The following is a 22,529-nucleotide window of genomic DNA, read 5'->3' on the forward strand; positions in this document are numbered from 1 at the left end:
CAGAATTCTGCATGCACATGAGAATACCATTCTTAGCAGATTAGGACGAATTCCCTATGCAGCCAAAAGGACAACTGTGGCAGCTGTGCTGTGCATAACCCAAACGAGTTCTTTGGTGGAGTAACTGGCAGGTGAGTGGATGGAAGGCTGGCATCCTTATTTCTGCTCCATTGAAGGTATTTAGTGAGAAAGATAACCTGCCTTCCCCTTTGGAATGAGTGGAAAGAATTTGACAGGACAATGTATTTGTAGTGATATTACTGCTCTTTGTTTTAAGGTTTGTGTTTTTACTGCTTCTAGCTATTTAGAATATTTATATTTGGGGTATTTGGACTTGTGTGTTTTGGCTTGTGTTTTTTATTGATCTTTTGAGCCTCCTGGGAAGCCAGTTTCTGGCTGAGTTTGATATATAAACGTTCATAACATTAATAAGTGCAAAATAACACAGGAGGACACAAAGCTAAACTATACACAGTGGGTAGCCGTGTTAGTCTGTCTGCAGTAGTAGAAAAGGGCAAGAGTCCAGTAGCACCTTAAAGACTAACAAAAATATTTTTAATAATATTTTCTGGTAGGGTATGAACTTTCGTGAGCCACAGCTCACTTCTTCAGATACAGCTAGAATGTGAATCCATCTGTCTTTAAGTAGAGGAGAGTGAATTCAGACAAGCATTAGTATGTAAATGTTAATAACAGTATGTAAATGTGAATAGCAGGCGTGATGGGATTAGGTGTGGTATGCAGAAGAGTCTGTGATGTCCAGGGGAGAGATTTGTTTTAGGTTAGCCGGCTGTCTGTAAGCAAGAAAGGGACGCCCCCCCAGTGCACAACTTACTACAAGATAAGCCCAGAGAGAATGACAACAGAACACCTCTGGTTGTCACTTACAGCTCCCAACTAAAACCAGTCCAACGTATTATTAAGGATCTACAACCAATGCTGGATTGTGACACTTCCCTCGCTGAAGCACTGGCGGGGGGGGGGGGGGCGTCCCTTTCTTGCTTACAGACAGCCGGCTAACCTAAAACAAGTTCTCACCCATGATAATAAACTACTTAACAGGAACATGGACTCTGGCACCAAGGCCTGCAACAAACCAAGGTGCCAACTTTGCCCTCATATAGATTCTAGGAACATCATCTCTAGACCCACCAATGTCAGCCATACTATCTCAGGTTCATACTCCTGCTCATCTTCTAATGTGATTTATGCCATCACATGCCAGCAATGCCCTTCCACAATCTACATTGGACAAACAGGTCAGTCTCTTAGACAAAGATTAAATGGACATAAGTCTGGCATCAGAAACCACAATATTCAAAAACCAGTGGGAGAACATTTCTCCTTTCCAGGACATTCTGTTGCAGATTTAAGAGTAGCAGTTCTCTTACAAAGGAATTTCAAAGGGAGATTGGAAAGAGAAACTGCTGTATTACAGTTGATATTCAAACTAAAGTCAATGCATTTACCTGGGCTGAATAAAGACCTTGCATTCATGGCTCATTACTAATGCTGATTTCTCCACACCCATCTCTCCCCTGGACATCACAGACTCTTCTGCATACCACACCTAATCCCATCACGCCTGCTATTCACATTTACATACTGTTAACATTTACATACTAATGCTTGTCTGAATTTACTCTCCTCTACTTAAAGACAGATGGATTCACATTCTAGCTGTATCTGAAGAAGTGAGCTGTGGCTCACGAAAGCTCATACCCTACCAGAAAATATTTTTGTTAGTCTTTAAGGTGCTACTGGACTCTTGCCCTTTTCTACTAAACTATACAGTCAGGGGGGAAAGTATTTGATCCCCTGCTAAATTTGCCCGTTTGCCCTCTGACGAAGAAATGACCAGTCCATAATTTTAATGGTAGGTTTATTGTAGCTGCGAGAGACTGAATAACAACAGGAAAAAACCCAGAAATCCAGAAGACAAAAGTCAGAGATTGATGTGCATTATAATGAGTGAAATAAGTATTTGATCCCCTATCAGCCAGCCAGGTTAGGGTTAGGGTTCTGCTGTTGACAGAAGCAATCAATCCATCAGATTGCAAACTAGCCACCATGACCAAGACCAAAGAGCTGTCCAAGTATGTCAGGGACAAGATTGTAGACCTGCATAAGGCTGGACTGGGTTACAAGATTATTGCCAAGCAGCTTGGTGAGAAGGTGACAACCCTAACCCTAACTGTCAGCCTCCCTCGGTCTGGGGCTCCATGCAAGATCTCATCTCGTGGAGTTGCAGTGATCATGAGAACGGTGATGAAGCAGCCCAGAACTACACGGGGGGAACTTGTCAATGATCTCAGGGCAGCTGGGACCATAGTCACCATGAAAACAGTTGGTAACACACTACGCCGTGAAGGACTGAGATCTTGCAGAGCCCGCAAGGTCCCCTTGCTCAAGACAGCACATGTACAGGCCCATCTGCAGTTTGCCAATGCACATCTGAATGACCCAGAGGAGAACTGGGTGAAAGTGTTGTGGTCAGATGAGACCAAAATCGATCTCTTTGGCATCAACTCAACTTGCCGTGTTTGGAGGAAGAGGAATGCTGCCTACGCCCCCAAGAACACCATCCCCACCGTCAAACATGGAGGGGGACATATTATGCTTTGGGGGTGTTTTTCTGCTAAGGGGACAGGACACCTTCACTGCATCGAAGGGACGATGGACGGGACCATGTATCGTCAAATCTTGGGTGAGCACCTCCTTCCCTCAGCCAGGGCATTGAAAATGGGTCGAGGATGGGTATTCCAGCATGACAATGACCCAAAACACACGGCCAAGGCAACAAAGGAGTGGCTCAAGAAGAAGCACATTAAGGTCCTGGAGTGGCCTAGCCAGTCTCCAGACCTTAATCCCATCGAAAATCTGTGGAGGGAGCTGAAGGTTTGAGTAGCTACACATCAGCCTCGAAATCTTACTGACTTGGAGAGGATCTGCAAAGAGGAGTGGGACAAAATACCTCCTCAGATGTGTGCAAACCTGGTTGCCACATACAAGAAACGTCTGACCTCTGTAATTGCCAACAAGGGTTTTGCCACCAAGTACTAAGTCATCTTTTGCAAAGGGATCAAATACTTATTTCACTCATTATAATGCACATCAATCTCTGACTTTTGTCTTCTGGGTTTCTGGGGTTTTTCCTGTTGTAGCTGTGAGAGACAGAATAACAATAAACCTACCATTAAAATTATGGACTGGTCATTTCTTCGTCAGAGGGCAAATGGGCAAATTCAGCAGGGGATCAAATACTTTTCCCCCTCACTGTACATAGGATTGGATCCTGCACCTTAGCTCTTTGCGTGTTTTTCTGTATGTTGTGCAGGCAGGTCTGTGCTGTAGGATGCATTCTTCTTGTGTTAGGCACTTTAGGGCCGCTTGAAAAGCATCAGTCTAGCACAAGTGCCTAGCACCAGAGGCAGTGTGCTTTGCAGTGAAGGACAGCCTCTGCAGTGCCTGGAGAGAAGAATGCATGGAGCAAAAGTACAGGTTCAAACCCATAGCCATTGAAAGTCTTGATTCACTCTGTCGCAGGTATGAACAAGGTAAAGATAGAATTACATATATTTAGGAAAGTGTTTAAAACAGAAGAGCAAGTGTGTGAAAATGTTACCCAATCTTCAAAAACGATGTTTGTGTACTTTCTAGTTTCTTCCAATTCTCCATGCATGGGGCGATCTTGTCAATAATAAAATATTAGCGGTTGAGTGGAAGAACCATCTCAGATTCTAAATGGCTTCTTTTGAGCTCTTGATCTGTGATCAGACTTTGGACTGGATTTTTGCATCGGGAACATCTCCATATGCCTACTCTTTTTTCAATCCCGGAACAACTGCCATGGCAACAGGACACACGCTGTGATGTTGTGGGGATGGTGCATTTCCTCTTCCCATAAATGCCGGCCCCATTTCTGGAAGTTCAGGTCAGAGTTCATAGATTCATAGAGAGCCTGCCATGTTCAGGTAACATCATACCTCATGATCACCTGCTTCTGAATGGATTTCATCCTGTGATGGGATAACGTATAGAAGATGCCACATCAGGGCAGGAATTAGGTCCACTCGGAATTAGCTCAGAATGGTTTGAGTGGGTTGAGGATCACATTTCTTCTCTGAGTACACACTGAAGTGTGCTGCATAGATCCGGCTTCTTTTACATTCATTTTTTCCCCCTTGCATAGTTGGCAACCCATTATGAAGTTCATCAATGACCAATATGAGAAATACCTCCAGGAGGAGCTCAATATTAACCGGAAGAAGCGGATACCAGACACCAGGGTCCACTGTTGCATATACTTCATCCCTGCTACTGGTCACTCGTATGTATGCTCTTTCTTGATTGCATCTCCCTTTGTCATTCAAGAGCTAAGCAAGTGTTGTGCCCCACATTATAGATGCTATTGGCTGCCATTTTTGTACCTTTGAGGCTGGGTTAATGGCCCTCTTTAGTGTTGCATTTTCCCAAACAAGGACTTCTGTTGCCTTCTATTTTTCAGGCACTGCTCATAAGCACACACATGCTTTTCTGTTAGGTCAATGTACTTAGGTACCAATTCCCAGCTTGTCTAGTAAAGGACCTGTTCCATAGACCGCCCTCCCTGGGAACTTGCATATGTAGCCACTGGAACTTGCATATGTAGCCACTGAGTCCTACTAGCCCTGCAGCTTGCCTCTCACCCTGCTGCTCACACATTTATTGGTGCCTAGAAGTCTGCCTGGTTTATTCCCCTTCTCCCAGGAACATATGTTTCCAATATAAGACATGGTTTTGAAGCTATGAGGCACTCCATTACTGACTTTCACATCCCTGCAATTGCTTTTGGCTACAAGTAGCACGATACCCCTGCTGGGGGTTAGATCTAGGTGTTCCTTTGGCTCCTGCCACGGATGGCTTGTTGCTTTCCTGCTCTGATGTCAAAGTGGACATCTGTTTTTTGGTTGCAGTGTTTCAGTTGAGGAGGCAGATCTACTGGGGCAGGGGGAAGAGCCAGCAGGACTTTTTGAAGTCCCATGTTGCAATTTTTCAGGTGTGTGTGTGTGTGTGTGTGGGAAGACTAGCTTTAATGGGGGCAGCAAAAGCCATGCAGAGTGTTGGATCTATTCTAAATGCTTTTTTAAACATTTTATTGAAAATTTATATATTACATAAAATCAAAACACACATACTAACTCATTCATACAGCATAGTCCGACTTCCAAGGGTATCGGCATATGTGTGTGTGTGTGTGTGTGTGTGTGTGTGTGTGTGTGTGTAAAGTGCCTTCAAGTCGCAGCCGACTTATGGCGACCTCTTGGCAAGAGATTAACAGAGGTGGTTTGCCAGTGCCTTCCTCTGCACAGCAACCCTATATATATTGTCTTCTAATTCAATTTATTTATGCTTAAGTAAATATTTATTTAATCAATAATCTAATCTGAGCCCATTGCTGATATTTCCCCTATAAACTAACAAAATCAGACTTATATTTAACAATTTCCCTTATAAAGATCACTGTTTTATTGTCTTACTTATCTTCCAAATTTATCTGTGCTTTAATCTATATCTCCTATTATTTTCCTTACTAGTCTATTTATTATAATCATTCAATCTCTTGCATACATACTGCTATTCAGATCTATTCTAAATGCTTAAAGACATGTTGTGGATGTAGTACAAACTCTTCAGTTTGTTGTATGACGTGCATTTTAGTGGTGGCAGCGCAGAAGCGAAAGCAAACTGGAAGGCATGCCCGTTTCCTTCGGATTGCAGAGCTTTTAAGTAGTGGCAGTAATGCCCTTTTCAAAACTGCTTTCCCTCAGCCCTTATCAGGATACTGTTGTGATATGGTCTTAAAACTTGCGTAATTCTATGTTCTTATTGGTCTTTCCCCTGAACCAAAGGCTCAGCCTGCATATTGTCACATCATCCTTGATCACTGCAGCCCCAGGGGAGGGGCTGTGGCTCAGTGGTAGAGCATCTGCTTGGCATGCAGAAGGTCCCAGGTTCAATCCCCGTCATCTCCAGTTAAAGGAACCAGGCAAGTAGGTGATGTGAAAGACCTCTGCCTAAGACCCTTGAGAGCCGCTGCTGGTCTGAGTAGACAATACTGACTTTGATAGACCAAGAATCTATCAGTGCATCTATGCTGCTGCCAGACTACTTCTGCCACTTTTAGGCATGCAAAGAGTTCTGTTGCATGTTGCTTGGGCACACACCTTTTACCAGCAGGGTGTGGTGTTGTATGAAATCTCTGTTAAACTTTTGTACCTGGTAAGGCTTTTAGTCACCTGCACACAGGCAGACTTTTGGGCTTCCCCAATATGCCACCTAATATTCTTTCACTTTTCTTTGGAGATAAGATTGACAATGTGAAGCTCCCTCACAATCATTCAGTTGTCATTAGGCACAACTGAGGGAAAACCCAGACCATGTAAACCCCCTCACATGTTACCAAGGAATGATTGACAATGGTGTATTTTTATTTTCATAGTTGATACTGTGGCTAAAAGTTGGGCTGTGTGCGTGCGCACACACGAAAGGTTGTTTTGGGGGTAGGTTTGTATTTAGCTTAATTCTGTAAATGGACGAACCCTGAGGGAACTGAATTCCCATTTTGTTTTCAGGTTCCTCTCTAGGGTTTGGTGGCAGACACCTTGGGATGATGGGGCACTTAGGTTTTAATCTGGAATGAAATGTGCTCAATCCTTTATTTAAAAAAAAACATGTGGTTGCGGTTATGTTGCCTAGCAAACAATTGAATGCCATATGCAGATTCCTCGGGGCCTCTCGCTTCAGAAACAGAAAGTGTCTGGCCCTCAGAATCATGGAGAGAAGCGTGAAAATGTGTGAGCGGTGATTATTTATAATGCTCATAAACTGCAAGGGGTCTGCCCATGTCTTTCTGCATTGGTAAACCACTACAGGGAGAAATCTCACATGGGGGATGGATCATAGCCAAAAAAGGCATATAGGTTTCCAGACACAAGAAGCTAACATGCCAAGAAGCCCCAAACACATCTGATGTTTTCCCCCTTTTCTAATTAAGCCATCGGCAGGTCTTGGCACCTCCTCTCCAACACTGGCATTCTTCACACACTTCCTATATTAGCATGTCTTACATACATCAAGCTTCATTGCCTTTGGGACCTGGAGACCAGCTCACAATGAGCACTGATTTCTGGGCTGATGGAGTTTGGATTAAATTAAATTCTGCTGAAATCTCCTCTCTTTCTCTCTCTCTCTTTTTTTTTTTGTAGCAGTGCTAGTCATAAATATTTATCGTACGCCGAGCCAGGCGAGAACGGGAAGGCTCCGAGTGGCTTTTACGAGCCTTTCGAATCTCTTGCTCCAGTCTGTAAGCCGGGGCTATTGTCCCATCTCATTACAGCTCTGGCTTGATGGATTGCTTGCTTCTATTTCAGGACCAGTTGTTGGAGGTTGTGAAAAGCTTCTCCTGCTTTAGCTTTTTCTAAAGTAGAACTTTATGTAAATCATCCGATTGCTTTCCCTGTTGTCTACTAGCGGAGTTTTGCTTCTTTCTCTTTCCTTCACGTTAGCACGGACCTCTGACCAAGCTAAACCAATCAAGCGTTCCCTGTCCTTTTTGTAATTGCCGGTTTTACTGTAAGGCTGCCAAGCCTGATTTACACGCTAGAATGAAGCAAGGATTGGCCACGGAAGTAACTCGATAAGCACTCGCTGCCCTGTGAATTCCCCATCAGGTCGAGTTCTGATGTCTGGAACTGCCCCTTGATTTTCAACAGTGGTCGTGAATTAGGACGCCTTCTTACTCATTTGAGCTGCACAAATGGCATGTCTTTCCATCACTGAGAGTTAAACTTCAGGATTTCTGGACCATTAGCTGAGTTGACTCTGGAAGGACTCATGTCTCCTGTATGTAACCACTCCTAGTCCTTGTAACACACTCTGGAGGGGGCATGCTAAATGTACTTTCCATGATGGCAGAGAAGACACTGCAGAGTCTGAGGGCCCATGGGTATGCATGTGGGCCACCGTTTACTGCTGTCCTGGTCTGCTTTGACATTGGTGGAGCTATCTTCCCAGTCCCTTCCTTCCTCTTCCCTTTTCCAGTTTGCTTTGTCCTTTGCTTTCTCTCGCGTCTCTTCTGTAGGAGCCTTCTGTGCTCCTTTCCTTCCTCTTTTTGCTGTCCACCTCCTGACTTTGGTTCACCTCTTCATTTCCTCTGCTCTGTAGCTCTGCGCCTCACACTCTCTCACTACTCCTCTCTCTTTCCTCTTTCTCTCTCTTCCCCCTCTTTTTTTTTGGGGGGGGGGAGGAGCTGGAGTGGCTGTTTTTCAGCCAAATGACACCCAAATTGCAGGGATTTTATTGCTGCTTGTCCACTAAAGACCCCATACACACCAAGAACACACCTGAAGTTTCCTTATACTGAATCAGACCATCAGTCCATCAGTGGTCAGTCTTGTCTACTCAGACTGGCAGTGGCTCTCCTGGGTCTCAGGTAGAGGCCTGTCACATCGTCCACTACCTGGTCCTTTTAATTGGAACAGCTGGGGATTGAACCTTGGACTTTCTGCATGCAAAACAGATGCTCTACTGATAGGGGACACTACCACTGAACCACAGCCTCTACTAGTTTCAAGTGAAGTGGATTAAGAAGTCCTATTCTACAGGCCCCCGAGTAAGGTGCTCCCATCCATCCTCCTGCAGGCCTAAGGACTGGGAGGGGGGAAAGAGCCCTGGAAAAGAGCCCTGTCCCCACAGAGGAGGGAAGAGGGAGGGAGAAGGAGCCAGCTGCACGAAGCTCTGTGCCTGGCTTGTTCCCAGGGTCAGGCAAGACCAGCCAGAACTGCAATCCCTGTCCTGGGAGAGATGCTTCCCCCCTCCATCCCATTGCCCAGGAAACTTGTTAAAGTGGGGGGGGGAGAGGTCTAGGATCCTTAAAACCTCATCTTGTAATTCCCAAACATTTCCAGAAATATATAGGACTTGCAGCCCATTCCTGAGGTGGGGGGCTGAAAGTGGTCTGGAGGCAGCATGACCCCGCTGCCAGCGTAAGTGGCCTCTTATCATGGAATAAGAGGCACTTACACTGGCGGCGGGGGCAGTTCCATCGACGGCTGGACACTGCGGAGTTGCATGCTGCTGCTCCAACGCCGCAATCTCTCCAGGACCTAAATCCCAGAAGAGAGATGGGGCACCGGCGGGGTGGGTGGCGACGAAGCTGATGGTAGTCAGCTTCCAAAGCCCCTCCAGCCTGGGAACACCCCCTTGAACAACAGTGTTGCGGCGCCAGGTTTTTCCTAGCGCAGCATCGCTGTTTTCTATGGGGGGGGAGCCCCATTTTCTTTTTAAAACTTTTTAAAAAGGCTTTTTAAGCCTTGCGGCAGCTGGGAAACCTATTTAAAGTCGCTGCGGCAGTGCCTCGGCTATGCCATAACCGGACGCCACAAGGTTCAGGAATGAGCTGTTGGATACTGGTATACCTAAGAATTTCAAATACTGCTCTGGGTATCTGAATATTCCAGAAAAATACCAATAAAGTATTTTTGAGGTATATATTCAGACTGGATATATCTTGGTGTGTATCCTTAGTATGTCATTAAAAAGTGGCTGACCTCTTTAACCAGAACATCCTTTGTCATTGGGTGTTTTAAATGTACTTTTTAATGTAGGACTAACTAGTGCTAAATGTAGTCACATTATATACAGTTAGTATTCTGTGCAAGTGGCTGTCTGGACCATTTTTCTAGCTCTTACAGGATGCTTACAATATTACAGGGCTATTCTGGCCATTTATTTATCTCGTTGTTTTGTAGAAGCAGTGTTAGAATTTTAATGAGAGCTCCATGTTCAAAGCTGCTCCCCGAGTCAGGCCTTGACAAATTTTCTTTGGACGTAGGAACCAGCCCCCAAATGTAGGAACCCAGACTCATCCATATGTAAATACAGCCTTTTCTCTGTCATATTAAGCAAGTTTCATGTTGCTTCTAAGTTATAAATGGGCTGTCAACGAGCCTGGAGAAAAAAAATGTCCCTTTAATGGAATGCTGTTTATTCGGTGATGTTATTTACCTTAGTGCCACAAAAAGCTTCAGAAGTCCGTTTCCATACATTAAGCCTCTCTTAAAGGGATAGGACATTTTTCTCCAGGTCCATTGGCAACTAAATTCAGCAGGTCCTGCTCTAAAAGACAAGAACATCAGTTAGTTGAGAAGAGAAAGGCCTTTACTGCGTTTGGTCTAAGGCTCTGGAATGTCTTCCAGGAGGAGGAGTTGGTTTTTATATGCCGATTTTCTCTACCTTTTAAGGAGAATCAAACCAGCTTACAATCTTCTTCCCTTCCTCTCCCCACAACAGACACTTTGTGAGGTAGGTGAGGGTGAGAGAACTTGAAGAGAACTGTGACTAGCCCAAGGACACATCTGGCTTCATGTGTAGGAATGGAGAAACCAACCCGGTTCACTCGATTAGAGTCCACCGCTCCTAACTATTACACCACACTCCTAACCACTCCACTATGCTGCCAAGTTGCTTCTTCCTCACCTTTTTTTCAGGTGGTGTGCTAAATGTTTTGGGCATGTGAGGATGTTTTCCATAAGAGGCACAGCCCAGGGAAAAGTTGACTTTCACAGGAGCTTCCCCTACAGGAGCTAAGCTCATGTACCTGTCATTGGAATGAAAACACATTCTTCCCCAGTTTTTCCCTACCTCCATTTTCTCTCCTCTCTCTTTGTCATCTTCCTTGTCTCAGATTTTAGATTGTAAATTCCTTGAGGATTGTGATCTGGAAAGCACCATGCACGTTGACTGTTCAGTGATAATAAAAACCCACCATTTGATATCTAGCAATAAATTAGCTCTGTGCTAGAAGTTTTGCAGGGCATTCCTTTTAAGGGATGACTCCTCCTTTTGCTTCTTCTCCTTTTAAACTCTGCTACAGAGTTTACAGGCTCAGGGCCAAGGGAGCTTAAGTGCCACTAGCAAATACGATATCTACTAGTGAATCTGGGTCAGACTCATCTATGATGAGATCTTTCCATGTGTTTGCTCAGTAGAAAGTACACAATCCTTTCTAGTCTACCCATTTTTCTATTAAAAGTCTTTCTTGCATATACTTTAAACCATTTTATCCTGCAGGGGGAAAACACACTTTCCCCCTATAAGTATGCTTCCACTCTACTCCCCACAATGGGGCACGTAGCAGCTCTGAGGTATGATTTGTATCAGGGAAAGGTCATGGGGGAAAGGTTAAAAAACTGGTTTTCCCAGTCCCACAGCTGCGCTTCTTAAACAACTATAATCTTAAACAACTATGGGGAGATCCAGCCATGGGTCTTGTCATCTTTATTCCTCAGATATGAGTATGCTGAGCAACTCCTAAATTTTTGCCATGCCATAGTGTCTGAGTCACCAGTGTGCATGCGGAGGAATAAAATCATTTTATATTACCCTTTTTCACTTGGGAGGGGCTGTCCTAGAAAGAAAACCGCAGTGCCCTTTCCGAGTGCATCAGCTGTTTTGATAAATTTAGGGTTTTGAGCAGTTGGTTGGTGCAGCCTAGAAAAATGAGACCAACTAGCTCTTGAAATCTTCCACAGGAGGCCAGATTCGGTGTAGGCCTCAAATACCTTGGAAGTATCCTGCCCTTGCAGAAAAATGTGAGCCAAAATCCTAGCTATCCCTAACTAGGACTGGGTGTGTAGACTTCCATCATGTGGCTTGAGGATGTCCCTCACACCAGAAGAAGAAGAGTGGATTTTTATATGCCGACTTACTCTATCACTTAAGGAAGAATCAACCCAGTTTACAATCACCTTCTCTTCCCCCCCAACAGACACCCTGTGAGGTAGGTGGGGTTGAGAGAGCATGACTGGCCCAAGGTCACCCAGCTGGCTTCATGTGTAGGAGTGGGGAAACAAATCCAGTTCACCAGATTAGCCTCCGCTGCTCATGTGGAGGAGTGGGGAATCAAACCCGGTTCTCCAGATCAGAGTCCACCACTCCAAACCACCGCTCTTAACCACTACACCACGCTGGCTGTCCAGACATGCCATCTTCTCCCTGTGCCTTTTTCCTAACTGTCTTGTGTTAGCAGCTTTTTTATCTTTGCCTACCATGAACAGAGGCCTCACAGGCAAACACGCAGACACCCCAGCCAAAAATTTGACTTTGCCTTTCCTTTCTACAAGAGCAGGAATCACACAGGGTTCATCTGCAGCCCAGCCAGGAGGCATTTCAGTGATTCTTCAGCAAAACTGCATAACCTCTGCAGCCAGGATTTATCTACTTGCCCAGCCAAGACCACTGTTGGCGGAGGATTAATATGGCCCTAATTAGCTTACTGGATGTAACACGGAGTAATAGTTCTCTGGGATCATGAAATTACTTTACGTGCTTCAGACAATGATTTTCCTTTTGTGGGTCATTGGTATGGAATGACTACTCCCTACAAATCCAGCCAAGATATTTTGGAAAATGGAGGCGGGGGGAGAGGAATGAAGCACTCTTGGTCTGCTAAGCATTTGGCACTGCATTTGCTGGCAAAACAAATCCCTAATTAGAAATGCTTCTTTAAATTTTGAAATTCTTGGGCCTTCTGTTTTTTTGCTGATGTTTACATAATAAGAAGTGTTTCATACATATTGATTACTGTCTCTCTGCACATGGAGAGACAGTAATTTTGTGTGTGTGTGTGTGTTTTTCTATTTTTATTTCCTTCAACAAAGATACACATAAAGACAAAAATATAATAGTGGTGGCAGATCTACACATAAGTATCTACAAATGGTTTCCAAATATAAAAAAATAAATCCATGCACAATTGCCGTCTATATGCCTTACATTCAAATATTGATAGAGTTCAGCGATCATCAATCCATTGATTTACTGGAGGTGGGCATTTATCTTCCCAGTGTTAGAATATGAGTCTTATAGCTGAAGTATGGGCATGGAGGGTCCATTTTTGTTGTGTGAGTGTGTGTGTATTGCATGTAGGTGACATGTACATCATGTGTAATGCAGGCAGGATCAAAAAAGTATCCCATTACTTCTAACAATCTACATCCATAGTTTGACCAAAGTTATTAATGTGTATCAAATGGCTATCATTTATTTATTAAAATAGGTATAACCTTGTAGCTCAAGGCAGCTTACAATTCCAAGTTTAAAAATATACAACAAAATCCCGTTAACCACCCTTCCCAGGAATATGCTGGCAGGTTAAACCCCACTAAAAGTCCCTGCAAATAAAATGGCCTTACAGAACCTCCTAAAATCGTCTAAAGATGGGGGGAGGGGGGGCTTTGCTGCCTCCGAGAGCCTGTTCCACAAGGTGGAATCCATTATAGAGAAAGAACAGGCTCTAGTCGAGACCAAGCAAGCAACCTTCCGTGTCAGAACACCTAGAAGGTGGCAACCAGAAGACAGTAGATCAAGGGTGTCAAAAATAAGGCCCGTGAGCTCCTTGAGAGCTCTTATGTGGCTTGTGAGGTAGGCCCCCCCCCCGACTCTTGATCTGCCCACCCCCATGGCCCAGCCCGACCAAGTGACATTTATATTATATCCGGCCCTCATAACAATTAAATTTGTCACCTGTGCTGTAGATGGTGCATCGGGAAAGACAGTCTTTCAGATATATGGGTCTGAGGTAGGGTTCCCAGGTCCCTCTTCGCCATCGGTGGGAGGTTTTTGAGGTGGAGTCTGAGGAGGGCTGGGTTTGGGGAGGGGAGGGACTCCAATGGCCAAAGCAGCCATTTTTTCCAGGTGAACTGATCTCCATCGGCTGGAGATCAGTGGTGAGAGCAGGAGATCTCCAGCTAGTACCTGGAGGTTGGCAATCCTAGTCTGAGGCCATGAAGGACTTTAACTGTTGTAACTGGCACATATGGTATTGGCCTTGCTTTTGAGGTGCAGAGCTCTAATTTTCTGTTGGCGCAAGAGGTGCGGACAATATATTGATCTTAAAGTAGGTGAGATACATTCCTGCCTTTGACAATAGTACTAGTACCATTAAGAAAAGATTCTTAAGTTCAAGGATGTGACACTGGCAACCAAGATCAAGTTAATTCATGCCATCATATTCCCTATTACTATGTAAGGGTGTGAAAGCTGGACAATGAAGAAAACTGATAGGAAGAAAGTAGATTCCTTTGAAATGTAGTGTCGGAGGAGAGTGCTACAAATACCCTGGACTGCCAAAAAAATATATACAAGTGGATTCTAGATCAAATCAAGCCTGAACTGACCCTAGAAGCTAAAATAACTGAACTGAGGCTATCGTACTTTGGTCACATGATGAGAAGACAGGAGTCACTGGAAAAGACAATCATGCTAGGAAAAGTTGAAGGCAGCAGGAAAAGAGGAAGATCCAACAAGAGATGGATTGACTCTATAAAGGAAGTCACGGCCCTCAGTTTGCAAGACATGAGCAAGGCTGTTAAAGATAGGACGTTGATTCATAGGGTCGTCATGAGTCGGAAGCGACTTGACGGCACTTAACTCACACACACTAGCAACATGGAGTCTTTTATCTATTGCAATTATATCCCACACTTCTAAGACTCTGGGTAGCAAGCATAGAGCTGACCCGCATTTTAGCTTCTTTATTCCTGTCACATATGTTAAACTGAGAGATGGAGACCTGATCGAGGCCATCTAGTTAAGTTTCATGATTGAGCCTGGACTAGGTCCCAAGGCTCCAACCTTAACCGCTGTACTCAGACGTGATAGGCTTTAATAGTTCAGGATCAGGAGAAGAAAATGCTGAGGTCTTATTCAGTCCATGGTGATAAAACCTTGGTGTTACTCTGAACGGTGGCCACGCGTATAAATACAGCCAGGTGTGGTTGGCTGGGTCTTGTTTCTGCTGTTTAGAACTTTCCTCTGTTAAAACAGCTCTAGATTATAGCGCTGAACTATATCTTGTGGCGATTTGTACAAATGCTTCTAGGAAGACCAGCCATGGTTTAGGCTTCCCAAATGTGCATAAGGAGGAGGAGTTAGGAGCACACCTATGCCGAAAGGCCTGGTATTTCGTATAAGGCTTTACATAAAGGAAAACAGTGTTGATTGAAAACTATGCACTGGTTTTCTTCCTAGGCATGTACCACTCTGCCCACATGCTTACTTGGGCCTTCCTGTGGTCATTATTGGAGCACCATGTGGGCCTTGCTTTTGAAGTGCAGAGGTTCCTGTTTCTGATGGAGAAAGAGGTGCGAAGAAATGCAGGCGTCTTAGGGCTGGATCACCCTGTTACTGTTCAAGTGAGCCAGCGTGGGTGTCTAATCCCTCTGCATCTGTTCTGGGATGCTGGAAAAGGAACAGACCTCTTCCTTCTAGCAGCTGCTACAGACAGATGGAGCTGGAGAAGCTTAGGCATTTGGCTTGTTTTGTCCTGCAGATTATTCCATGGAAGACGCAAAGGAGCCTCATCTTCAGCAACAGTAGCAGCCTCGGTGCCTCGTTTCAGGCTGCAGCTGTTTTCCCCTAAGATGCAAATGATAACCACAGTTAGGTGGAGTGATGCTTGGTAGTCTCTTAGGCATTGCAGCTTCCCCATTAATCGGGGGGTGGGAAGGGGATGATAAATTTGGGTTCTTGGCCTGTAAATGTTACTTCCGCAGGATTAATATTCTCTCCACCCTTTCTCTACCGCTTAAGGGAGACTCAAACCGGCTTACTATCACCTTTCCTTCCCCTCCCCACAACAGACACCCTTTGAGGTAGGTGGGGCTGAGAGAGTGTGACTAGCCCAAGGTCACCCAGCTGGCTTTATGTGGAGGAGTGGGGAAACCAACCCGGTTCACCAGATTAGCATCCGCGGCTCATGTGTCTGAATGGGGAATCAAACCCAGTTCTCCAGATCAGACTCCACAGCTCCAAACCACTTCTCTTAAACACTACACCACGCTGGCTCCCTAGAACTATATCCCAGTAGGGATGTTCTTATTAAGGACTTGCCTGTCTCTGAACCTTTGACAGTGTGAAAATGCTGGTTCAGATGTTACTTTGGGGTTGCTTTTTTCCACCTGTGACATTTCTCAGTTTGCATAACTAATGTAAAAAACGGTCTAGGGGTTGCTTAGACCTGGCAAGTTCTTGTGGCCCCAAGGGGGTGTTGGTCTCAGCTCTGACAGTACGTCAGCCTAGTGATTCACTCACTGTGGCCAAGTACTAGATCTCAGCCACGCATTTGGTAACTGTTGCCCCATTCATGATGGACGCAGAAGGTCCACTAGTCCACGGAGCACAGACAATGGCGCCAGGATTGCATCCACAGTTGCATTCTGTCTCTTGATGACTTGAGGCAGAGCCTTGAAGCATAGCCTGTTACTGAGGCAGAAAGAGGGGTTTCTTGGAAGGGGCTGTGGCTCAGTGGTAGAGCATCTGCTTGGAATGCAGAAGGTCCCAGGTTCAATCCCCGGCATCTCCAGTTAAAGGGACTAGGCAAGTAGGTGATGTGAAAGACCTCTACCTGAGACCCTGGAGAGCTGCTGCCGGTCTGAGTAGACAATACTGACTTTGAAGGGCCAAGGGTCTGATTCAGTATAAGGCAGCTTCATGCGTTCATGTGCTTGAAGCTTTTCAGCGTTGACCCAAAATGTCTGCAGCCACTTGGCAGAAGAATTGTAACGCGATATACTTCCTCTGTCTGGGTTGCCTTTCTCTTCAAGAGCCTTTCCATTTCTGCCTTCAGCCTCCGGCCGCTGGACATTGAATTCATGAGGCGTCTGAGCAAAGTGGTCAACATTGTGCCTGTCATCGCCAAAGCAGACACGTTAACACTCGAGGAGAGGGACTACTTCAAACAAAGGGTAAGCAGATGGGGCCTTCTCTGATCACGGCTGATACTGCAGCTCTCCAATTCCCAATAGCTGGCCAGGAGCCCTGCACGTTCCTTGAGTCACTGCTCACAGCGAGAGGGAAAGCCTCCATTGGTCTCCATGTGTTTCTTTTGGCTCTCCTTCTCTTGGAGGAGGGAGACATAATTCCTGTTTGGTTCTTTCTTTTTCTCCCTCCTGCAGATCTTTCTCCAGGTAGATTTTAAAAGCAGATATACCAATAAAATTGCTAGGGGAAACAGAGGGGGTTACCGCACTTTGTATTCCCAGTGATGTATTAAGAGTTTGAAAACGTTATAAAAAACATCACTTTAAAAGGGTTTTTGGATACCACGGCTTATAAATGGTTGGAAGACGTCTTCACAGCTAAAGGAGCCAAACAAAGTGCGAACAGTATTTTTTATAACGTTTTCAAACTCTTAATACATCGCTGGGAATACAAGTGCGGTAACCCCTATTGTATTCCAGACTGTTAGTATTTTATTCTTTGTTTCTTAACCATCAGCCTTTCCTGCCTGACACTGCAACCCAAGCACTCAGCCCTGCAACTAAGAACAACACAGGTGTCTGCTCTCTTAGCACTCTGGCTATTTGCCCCTTTCAGCCCTCGTTGTTTTACCATGCATGGCTTTCCTTTGACCCAGTAGCATGGATCTTAAGCTAGTCACAAGGGGCTGTGGCTCAGTGGAAGAGCTTTTGCTTGGCGTGCAGAAGGTCCCAGGTTCAATCCCCGGCATCTCCAATTAAAGAGTCTGCCAGTAGGTGATGTGAAAGACCTCAGCCTGAGACCCTGGAGAGCCACTGCCAGTCTGAGAAGACAATACTGATTCTGATGGACCAAGGGTCTGATTCAGTATAAGGCAGCTTCATGTGTTCATGCTAGAGGAAGGCAACTTCCCCTGGTCCCCCCCCCCCGTCTCACTACAGCCTTCTGCATGCTCTGATTTGTGCTCCTGCAGGTTTGTAGATCTAAAGGAACAGGGCCAAGAGAAACAGCAGGAGGGGCAAATCACAGCAGGAATCCACAGCAGGAGGGGCAAATGAGCCAATCCCATCCTCAGACAGAACAGTCAGTCCACCAGAAAAGTTGATACTATGCCGATGGAGTGGCACCTTAAGGTTCAGAACCTAAGCAAAGAAGCCAAGTACAGATGCCCATGGGGATCTGTTTCTTACCACTGCTGCCCTTGGATCAGAAGGCCCAGGAGCAGCAGTGGAAATTATTTTGTGAGGCTGCATGAAATGGCCAAGCGTTGTGCATCTGGATAACATTGATGAGTTCTGCAGAAGAAATTTCCCCAAACATCAAAGTTTTCTAGCACTTACTACTGAACATGTATCCAGTTGACAGTATGCAGAAGTGGTAAGAACACTTTAACGGGGCCATTTTAAGTCTGCAGGAAACAGTTCTGAAAAGAGATTTGAGTGTTAGCCTACAGTTTTGCCATGACAATCTTATTGTGAGAGCTTGCACAGCTGTGAAAATCCTGAGGCAGCCTTAAGGCAAATCACTTTGCCTGGCCTACTGGGGAGGGTTGTTGTGAGGCTAAAGCAGTGCTCTGAACATCGGGGGTGGGGGTGAGGAAATAAGGTTTATTAATAGTCATGCGGCGTGGCCAGGTTCATCTGCCTGGGGCTTGCTGGGGTGCCTTGGGCAAGTCTCAGCCTCAATGAGGCAAACTGCACAAAAGTGACCTTCTGTTTTTCACAGACCACATGTGAAATTCACTGCAGTCCTTTACTGCTTTCAGTGGGCTCTTTTTCAATCAGGCTCATTTTGTTGCTGTTTGTAACTAATGCAGATGTGCTCAATTTCTGTTTCTTTTTTTCTTAGATCACAGCGGATCTCCTGGCCAATGGCATTGATGTCTATCCACAGAAACAGTTCGATGAGGACTCCGAAGACAGGCTAATAAATGAGAAATTTAGAGTAAGTGGGGCAGCCGTTTCTTGGCCGCCTGCTCAGCATGTGCTCAAAATGAGGTTTTTGGCCTGTGCCTAACATCCTTCCCAAGAACTTCTCAGTAGTATTGTTAGGAGAACCCAAAGCGAGAGGGGTTTTTTTGCCTCTGAAAGGCAAAAGGCAATTCTTCATGGGGGGCGGGGGGAAGAAATATACTGCGTAGAACTGCTTGTCTAGTTTGCCTGGTTATGTACTCCTTGGCCCCTATACCTGGGGGGAAATTGTTGACCAGTCAGGTGAAGCCACTGCCAAAGGTCTCTGAGATAAGAAGAAGAAAACCAACCAACCCTTTTATGCAACTCTGAATGTGCTGTTGATGGGGAGGGGTGCTTGCTCTGACACTTTACAACTTTGTTTTAGGAAATGATTCCTTTTGCGGTGGTGGGCAGTGATCAGGAATACCAGATTAATGGCAGACGAATTCTGGGAAGGAAAACAAAGTGGGGAACAATTGAAGGTAAGAGCGGTAATTCCTCCGTGTTGGTTCTGCACAACAGCTACCGCTTTGAATTGCCATCAGAAGACAGTTTGAATGCGAAAGAGGGCGAGGGCTGCATAATTTGCCTGTTGTGTGGGAGTGTGCTTTGCTGCCCTCTGCTGTCAGAGTGAGGAGCCCGGTGTTTGTGCTTCGTTTCTCACATGTGTTTGACCTGAAATGCAAACAGGAATTTCTTGCATCCTGTGGATATGGTGGTTTGTGGAGACATTGGTATTCTAATTGCAGGGCTGCTGCCTTTCTCAATCACAGACTGACTAGAACTGAGGATGGAGCATCCTGCTTTATAACAGGACAACCAGTGTGGTGTGGTGGTTAAGAGCAGTGGATTCTAATCTTAGGGTCCAGTGGGAGATTTTTTTTTCTGTAAGTGTGCACGCACGCGCACCAACGCACACGAATCACTTTCAGTTTAGAACCGGAAGTGCCGCTTCGCAAGGTATAAGGCCCTCGCGAGGCAGAACTTCCAGTTCTAAACCAGAAGTGGCGCGGGCACGTTTGCCCGCCGACCCTCAGATGGTTGGCGGGCAGAGGGGTAAATGGCCGGGGGTTTGCCCGCCACCAGCGGGCACCTGGCAACCCTGTCTAATCTGGAGAACCGGGTTTGATTCCCCACTCCTTCGCATGAAGCCTGCTGGGTGACCTTGGGCTAGTCACAGTTCTCTTAGCGCTCTCTCCACCCCACCTACCTCACAGGGTGTTTGTTGTGGGGAGAGGAAGGGAAGATGATTGTGAGCCGGTTTGATTCTCTTTAAAAGGTAGAGAAAATTGGCATATAAAAAACAACTCTTCTCCTCCTCCTCCCTCCTCCTCCTCCAGCAGGATTGCTGGAATAGTTAGAAGTGAAGCATCATGTCGCTTGACTATCATTGTCCAAAGTTTTAAGTAAAACATTTTCTGTCTTCAAATGGGCTTGTTCAAGTAACTGACTGCATAAGAAGGGGCTTTTAGACAGATCCTGCTCCACTGGATTTAGCTGGCACTAGCCAGGTTAATTCATTTTCTAAAACTGAAACACAGAGGGCTGCCTTCCCCTACGCTGTGTGTAACTGGTGGTGGCCGTGGGGCTGCGAGCGTGGAGTTCAGATAATTTAATAACGTCCAATTGGAGCCATCTGTGCTTTCCTTCACAGTCCCATCACATGGCCTATTTTTTCCCCCAACACTAGTGTAGGTACAGAGAAACACACTACACTGTTTTGTTTTTTCTTTTCACGTTGCGATCCCCCCCCCAATAGAAAAATCCTACTTGGCGGGGGGAAAACGTTTCCACGAAGCCGGAGAATGTGTCCATTTTAAGCCTTCTGCTTCCCCCCTGTGGCCAACCTGTGGTAATTCATGCAAACAGCAATGCAGGACACAAAGTGTTGTGCTTAGAGTCAATTTCGACATCAGGCACTTTGCTCTTCCTGTGTACAGAAGGCACCTCCAAGGCACAGCACTGTCCAGACAGGCTGAAGCCTGTAGACATCCACCTTCAAGCTAGATCCTTAAGACTCAGTCCCTTGGGTGGTCTGAAATGTGTACGAGTCCTCTGTGCTCTGACGAGACTTTATGAACCCTGTCTTTTTCTGAAATGTGATGCATTGATCTTATACTAAAACATCTCTATCCTGCCTTTTTCAGTTGAGAATACAACGCATTGCGAATTTGCTTACTTGCGGGATCTTCTGATCAGGTTGGTTTGTGTGTGTGTGTGTTAAGTGCCATCAAGTCACTTCTGACTCATGGCGACCCTATGAATCAATGTCCTCCAGAACGATCTGTCTTTTACAGCCTTGCTCAGGTTTTACAAATGGAGGGCCGTGGCTTCTGTTATAGAGTCAATCCACCTCTTGTTGGGTCTTCCTCTTTTCCTGCTGCCTTCAGGTTCGTAGCACCTTCCTAACAGGGAAGAGGTAGAGAATGTTAACTGACGTCACCTTAATTTGTTTTTCTTCTGGGAGTGAAGGGTAGGGTGCGTACATCTCTGCTTTAGGAGACCCATATTACCTACAGCGGCTGCTCCATCACTCATTAGTGGTGGTGCCCTTACTGCATAGGTGAGTGAGTACAACCGTTCCTGCCCATGCCAACATTGCCCTGGCATAGGAATCGAAGAACAGAAGGTGCTCCCTTATACAGAGTCAGGTCGTTGTTCCATCTAGCCCTGTCCTGTCTTGGTAGTAGCATGGTCTAGGGCAGTTTGTTCTCACACCCTACAGCATGTACTCGGGGTATTGTCTTCATCCATATCAAGTTGCTGTTGAATTTCACTTCCAGTATGTGATGCACAAAACTTTTTAATTACCTCTCCCTCTTCCCGTAGGACACACATGCAAAACATCAAGGACATTACCAGCAGCATCCATTTTGAGGCCTACAGAGTCAAACGCTTGAACGAAAGCCAGAACATGCTCTCCAACGGCGTGGCTGACAAGGAGGACTTGGTGGCCAATGAAATGTAACACTCATGACCTAGCTAGGACCCAGATCTCTCTCCCTCCCATTCTGTTTTCTCTCTTAAAAAATACATATATATGTATATATATAACCCCTCTGCTGGTGCCACTGTTCTTCCCCCCTCCCCTACCATTGATACCCACGCTGCTGAATCTAACTGACCAAATAACAATATTTTTCTTCTCTGTAACAAATGTAGCGTCTCACTCTTTGCCAGCCTTCGTGGCATGAAACATCTATTTCTGTGCTTCCATGTAGTGGGTAGTTGGGTGTAGTAATGGGTGACCAAACCATTGAAGAGAGATGGTGTGTGGGGGGGTGAACCATAATCTCAGCAGGGAAATCTTGGCCATCTTTGATGTTCAACTGTGCCTCCCCCGCTCCCCCGGGACAGATCCATTATGCGATAGGCCAGCACCCTTCTCCTGGAGCTGAGTGAAGGAGGGACTCTCATTGACAGTACCACCTCCACACTCTTGAAAGCCAAGGTGAAGCCTCCATACAAAACAGGCTGACGTTGTGTAAATTTGTCTACCGGGTGAATTTTCACACACCTCTGCCTGGTGGGGGTGAGCTGAGATGTTTGCCTGGCCCTCCTGTTGCAGTAGGCATGAGTACAGGCTAGCTGCTCTGAAGAGAGGGGGGCACCACATATCCTGATCATGCACCCTTACTCCTAGTGGATCTCCGTTATGTCAAGGACATCCCAAAGGGTTGTGGTTGCTCTGAATGAGGCGGTCCTCCTCTGAATGAGGCGGACCTCTTTAGCAGTTCAACGTGTGTGCGGGCCTGGAACGTCTCAGCTGTATGTGCC

The 22,529-nt window shown here is 45.7% G+C and overlaps 1 protein-coding gene and 1 non-coding gene across 4 annotated transcripts in view; both read left to right on the top strand.

Annotated features, from left to right (window-relative positions):
* The window catches only part of SEPTIN9 (septin 9), a 207,025-nt gene extending 185,007 nt beyond the window's left edge, over positions 1–22,018 (top strand). For all 3 annotated transcript variants that reach the window (XM_056856047.1, XM_056856066.1, XM_056856056.1), the window contains 6 exons: positions 4,193–4,330; positions 16,670–16,787; positions 18,649–18,744; positions 19,138–19,234; positions 20,900–20,951; positions 21,582–22,018. In XM_056856047.1, coding sequence (XP_056712025.1) covers positions 4,193–4,330; positions 16,670–16,787; positions 18,649–18,744; positions 19,138–19,234; positions 20,900–20,951; positions 21,582–21,720 — 640 coding nt within the window. In that variant the 3' untranslated portion in view covers positions 21,721–22,018. The remainder of the gene's footprint in view (positions 1–4,192; positions 4,331–16,669; positions 16,788–18,648; positions 18,745–19,137; positions 19,235–20,899; positions 20,952–21,581) is intronic.
* TRNAS-GGA (transfer RNA serine (anticodon GGA)) lies at positions 16,334–16,405 on the top strand. Its single transcript has one exon. It is a non-coding gene; the product is annotated as a tRNA-Ser (tRNA).
* Positions 22,019–22,529: the final 511 nt, after the last annotated feature.

This window comes from Euleptes europaea, chromosome 1 (assembly GCF_029931775.1).
Source record: "Euleptes europaea isolate rEulEur1 chromosome 1, rEulEur1.hap1, whole genome shotgun sequence".
Taxonomy (NCBI): Eukaryota; Metazoa; Chordata; class Lepidosauria; order Squamata; family Sphaerodactylidae; genus Euleptes; species Euleptes europaea.